The sequence below is a fragment of the Mytilus edulis genome, chromosome 10 (assembly GCF_963676685.1).
Source record: "Mytilus edulis chromosome 10, xbMytEdul2.2, whole genome shotgun sequence".
Classification (NCBI taxonomy): domain Eukaryota; kingdom Metazoa; phylum Mollusca; class Bivalvia; order Mytilida; family Mytilidae; genus Mytilus; species Mytilus edulis.
The window spans coordinates 40,641,663-40,647,432 of record NC_092353.1 but is presented as its reverse complement, the minus strand read 5'-3'; the positions used below and the strand labels follow the sequence as shown (position 1 = coordinate 40,647,432).

At 36.8% G+C, this 5,770-nt stretch overlaps 1 protein-coding gene across 1 annotated transcript; it reads left to right on the top strand.

Annotated features, from left to right (window-relative positions):
• The first annotated feature begins 598 nt into the window (after window positions 1-598).
• Window positions 599-4,632, top strand: LOC139492770 (uncharacterized). The gene is made up of 2 exons (XM_071280921.1): window positions 599-3,970; window positions 4,381-4,632. The coding sequence occupies exons 1-2, from the start codon at window positions 599-601 to the stop codon at window positions 4,630-4,632; spliced, it is 3,624 nt and encodes a 1,207-aa protein (XP_071137022.1).
• Window positions 4,633-5,770: the final 1,138 nt, after the last annotated feature.

Genomic DNA, 5,770 nt, shown 5'->3' with positions numbered 1-5,770 from the left:
GGATTGTTTAAAAGAATGCAACCCATATTACAAGGACACTGTGTTAAATCAGACATGGCTTGACGGATTTTCTCCAGAATTTGAAGACTTAGCAATGGCCGAGAAAGATCATGAAGATAGTCCTGATATTTTAGAAAGACAGGACGTAAAAACACAACTGAGTGATGAAAATCCACAAGATGAAGAAGATCACAATGTTAAAGACAGAGGCTTTCCATCAGACACGTGTCTTCAACCTGTAGATATAGGTCAGGAGATATTGGATCAACACTTCGACGACATCTTTTGTGTTGCTCCAGGTGAAGGTAGTACACCTGTAAGCATGATGCAGGAAGAAGGCAACGAGGCGATGTCTTTTCCGGCACAGTTTCCAGAGGGATCTTTTGGGTCATATGATAGTAAAAGACAGGTTCACCTCACAAGATCAAGGTACTTTCATGCTAGACTCTTTAGTGGTGACAGGAGATTTTCCAGTGATTCGTCATATATATTTTATGCACAGTACCTCTCATAATTGGAGCAAGTTATCTCCAAAGTGTCTATAGCGCTTCGGAAGAGTACTGGAAAGGATTCGACAGGTAATGCTATAACAGCAAGCATGTTGACGGATAGAAACCAGCTGAAAAGTCTATTGAGTACCGATCAAGGTTATAAATTTATGACGCCCATTCGAGGAACACCTCCATATTGGCAGACTGCATTAAAGGATCTCTTGGCAACAGTTCGTCAGCTTGGGATTCCTACGTGGTTCGCCACATTCTCAGCTGCTGATATGAGATGGACAGAAGTTCTACAACTGCTTTTAGAGCAACAAAAATGTGCGCAGTCGTTGGAAGATCTCGATTGGACTGGTAAATCCGAGGTTTTGAGGAACAATCCCGTCATGAACGCTGTCATGTTTGACCACAGGTTTCACACCTTCCTGAAAGATATTATCATTAAACGTAAAATAATTGGAAATGAAAAAGACCATTTCCATAGAATAGAATTTCAACAACGTGGATCACCTCATGCCCACTGTCTTTTTTGGATTAAGGATGCACCAGTGGTTGATCAGGATGATGACCAGACAGTGTGTGACTTTGTAGATCAATATGTCAGTTGTCAATTACCAGATAAAACAGTAGACCCAGAGCTCCATTCAATAGTAAGCAGTGTTCAGCAGCATAGTAAAAACCACTCTAAATCTTGCCACAAAAAAGGAACCACTTGTAGATTCAATTTTCCTCGCCCCCCTTCAGAAAAAACTTTTATCTCAAGACGTAAAAGCCTAGCAGATCCATCCATTAAAAAGTCTCCACAACAAATGAAAGATTTTGCTCAATCTGTTTTAAAACAACTTTGGACTGTTTTGCAAGATGAGCATTTGGAAAATATTACAACTCAAAATTTGTTCCAAGCTGCTGGAGTCACACAAAAGGAGTTTGAGGATGCTTCAAATATTCTCACCAAGAGGAACAGTGTCACTTTGCAACGTTCTCCATCTGACGTGTGGATTAACCAGTATAATCCTGATCTCCTGCGTTGTTGGAATGCGAATATGGATATACAGTTCATCACAGATGTTTATGCATGTGTGGTGTATATCATTTCATACATTTCCAAAGCAGAGAGGGAGATGGGAGTGGTTTTGCAAAATGCAAGCAAGGAAGCAGCTGAAGGTAATTGTGATGCGCAGCAGGCAATGAAAAAGATCAGTGGAGCCTACTTTAGACAACGTGAAGTCAGTGCACAGGAAGCTGTTTACAGAGTGTGTGGTCTTCATCTTAAAGAATGTTCTAGGAAGGTGCAGTTTGTTCCTGTCGGTGACAATCCTATTAAAATGAGTCTTCCATTGAATGTTATAAAAAAGAAAGCTAACCAACTTGACGACAACGATATTTGGATGCCTTCTTTATATGACAGATATAAAGAAAGACCAGTTGAAATTGTTTTTGAAAAAGTCTGTTATGCATCATTTTGTTCTGAATACTATGTTCTTTCTGCATCCCAAATACCTAAAAACCCTGAAAAATCTCAAGTTTTTAAGTTACAAAATAATTTTGGTTCCATCAAAAAACGATCCAGGAGTGATTCGGCGGTTATTAAATATCCAAGATTTTCATCAGAAAAATACCCTGAATTGTTTTTTCAGTCCAATCTTCAGCTGTTTCTACCTCACAGAACAGAAGATCAATTAAAACCACTGCAATTTAACACATATGAAGAAATGTATTTAAATGGAGCGGTTTTAATACCACCAGAAACAGAACTGCGAAATGTTAAATCCATTGTTGATTCGAACAGACAGATGTTTGAAAAAAATGCTGAAGCCTTGGAAGAAGCCGAAGAGATGTTACTAGCTGATGGACCCCAGGAAGATGCATGGGCTCTGATTGCTCCTGAAACAGAGGCAGAACGATTAGAAGGACAACAGGACAGAAAACAGATAAATGAAGAAGACAGTGTTGAAATTCCTGAATTAGACATTGCAACCAAAAAAAATCAACAGGGCAATGATATTGAAATAAGGCAAACCATATGTCCTGCTCCTCAAATAAGAACTTTCATGCAGCAACTTAATAGAGAACAAAAAGACGTGTTTTATAGAATAAGGCAATGGTGTATAGACAAGGTGAATGACAAAAACCCTGAACCATTCCGAGTCTTTATCAATGGAGGTGCGGGAACAGGAAAGAGTCACTTAATTAAGTGCTTGTTTTATGAAATGACTAAAATATTATCCCCTTATTCCGCTAATCCTGATGATATAGTTGTCCTTTTAACTGCTCCCACAGCAACTGCCGCCTTTAATATTGGAGGCACTACATTACATCAAGCTTTTTCACTGCCACCAACTCTACCATTTCCGTACATCTACCTGCGAGAGGACTCAGTTAACAAACTTCGTTCAAAGCTGCAACATCTCAGCATTTTGATAATTGATGAAATCTCAATGGTTGGTCAGCGATCACTCTTGTATATAAATGAAAGATTGAGACAAATCAAACAGAGTGGAAATGCACTTTTTGGGAATATTTGTGTAATCGCAGTGGGAGACTTTTACCAGTTGCCACCGGTTAAACAGAAATGCCTTTATGACTTAAGACCTGAAAGCTCCTTTCCACTTTGGAGTTCCAACTTTTCCTTAGTAGAGCTTAAACAGGTCATGCGTCAAAAAGACGATTCGGTTTTTGCCCACTTATTGAACCGCTTGCGAGTAAAAAGAAAAGATCAGCTTATATCTCTACAAGACAAATCCTTCTTAAAATCATGTGAACAGCATACTAACCCCCCTGAAACACTCCATATTTTTGGAACTAATAAAGAGGTTGAATCGCACAATAACCAACTTATTGAAGCAGTTTGTAAAATTACTCAAACTATATGTGCACAGGATTACGATAAACATCCTCAGACAGGAAGACTCGCACTAAAAGAACAGCCATATGATACATCACATGATTACCTACCAGCGCATTTGATTGTAGGGCAGCAGGCTAGGGTAATGCTCATCAGAAATGTTGACGTCACATGCGGTTTAGTAAATGGAGCAATGGGAACTGTAACTGAAGTTTTACCACCAAAACAAGGATTGTCTATGCCCCAAGGAGTCATGGTACTTTTTGATAATGAGAGAATTTGCCAAGATAAAACATCAAGAACTAAACATCAGGCTATCATGATTACCAAGTTTGAGGAAAACCTTCCCCAGAAAGCTGTCAGGTTTCAGTTTCCACTCCGATTGGCTTGGGCCTGCACCATTCATAAAGTGCAGGGTTTAACTACTGATGCAGCTGTTGTGTCTCTCAAGAACATATTTGCTCCAGGTATGTCATATGTTGCTCTTAGCCGTGTGACATCAATGGCAGGACTAACCATCAAAGATTTTGATGAAAAAAATATCTACTGTAACGAGCAGATCTATAAGGCTCTCAAACAAATGCCTCTATACTTAACAGTTAAAGACAAACCCATAGACCAAAATATGGTAATAATCCTTCACAACATTCAAGGGTTAATTCCACATATAAATGATATCAGATCAAATTCAGACATTTTGTCTGCAAACTTTGTTTGTTTGACAGAAACATGGCTGAAAAATGAAACGGTGCCATGCTTAAAAGGTTTTAACTTTTTGCATAAGAACAGATTTTCATCATATCCATCAAATAAACTGTTTTCAAACAACTGAAACGGAAAAAAAACGGTGGTGTCGGTATTTATATTGGACACGATCAACAGTGCTGTCCAATTACACTTGATTCAGTGAACATGGATTGTATAGTGATATTCATCAAGGAGATTAATACCAATTTAGTCCTTATTTATAGAACAGAAACTTACCCTTCATCTGTCTTTTTAGATGAATTATATGAAGTGCTTTTTTCTCTACCACAGGAAAATGAAAATACTTCAACAATAGTTTTAGGGGATTTCAACCAGGATGTGTTGAAGAAAGATTCCTCAATTGAACAGTTTATGGCAAAACAAGGATTCTCACAAATTGTTTCTCATCCTACAACAGACGGAGATACCCTTATTGACCATGTCTACCTTTATGGCAATTTACAGATTTCTACAGAAATAATTCAGACCTACTACAGTTACCACAATATGGTTTCACTGAATATAAAAATGCCAACTATGTAAATCATTACAATCTGTAAATATTGTGTTACCATTTCCTTGTCGATATTTAGCCATGTTGTAATGGCTGTTTCAAAGACTGCTATTAATTCCTCTTTTAACTATATCCTAGTACAAACTGTAAATAATCTTTTTTTGTATTCCTTTGTAGTTATCATGTTTTAAAGGCTATTTGACGTGTTTTTGAATTCCTTTGTACATATTTTAACATGTTTTAAAAGCTGCTCCCATAAGTAAATACATTGTTGCCATCCCCAAATCGACGGTCTCTACGAAAACTTTATATTCGTACACACCTCTAATGTAAATGATACTTTTAATTTCTTTTGTTTATATTTTACCATGTTTTCTTGGCTGTAGGAACAGAGAATACATTGTTCCCTTTAACCAAAATGAGGTACGGGATGTAAATAATGATTTCGTTTTCTTTATGTTTTTACCATGTTCAGAACGAAACCAATATGTTCGTACTTCCCTTTAATGTAAATAATGTTCTTTTCTTATATCTATATTTTACCATGTTTAAACGATTGCTTTTAAAAAATAATGAATTGTTCTCTTTATCAAATCAAGGTTTTGAATGTAAATATCATTTTGTGAAACTATTTTCCAACGTCTTCACTGCGTTCAGTACCCAGGGGATCTCATTGTCATTCCTTTGATATAAATAATGTTTTCGATGACCTTTGTATATACTTCACCATCTTCTAACGGGTGGAATCTAAGTGAATACATTGTTCCCTTCACCAAAATAAGGTACGGGATGTAAATAATGATTCGTTTTCATTTCCTTATGTTGTTAACATGTTATGAACGAAACCAATATTCGTTCTTCTCTTTGATGTAAATAATGTTTTTTTCTGATGGCTATATTACCATGTTTAAACGACTGGTTTAATAAATTAATGAATTGTTCTCTATACCAAAGCAAGGTTTGAAATGTTAATATCATTTTTGAAACTATTTTCCAACGTCTTCGCTGAGTTCAGTACCCATTGGATCTCATCGTACTCACCTTTGATGTAAATAATGTTTTCGATGACTTTTGTATATACTTCACCATCTTATGACGGGTGGAATCACAGTGATACATTGTTTCCTTCACCAAAATGAGGTTCGGGATGTAAATAATGATTTTGTT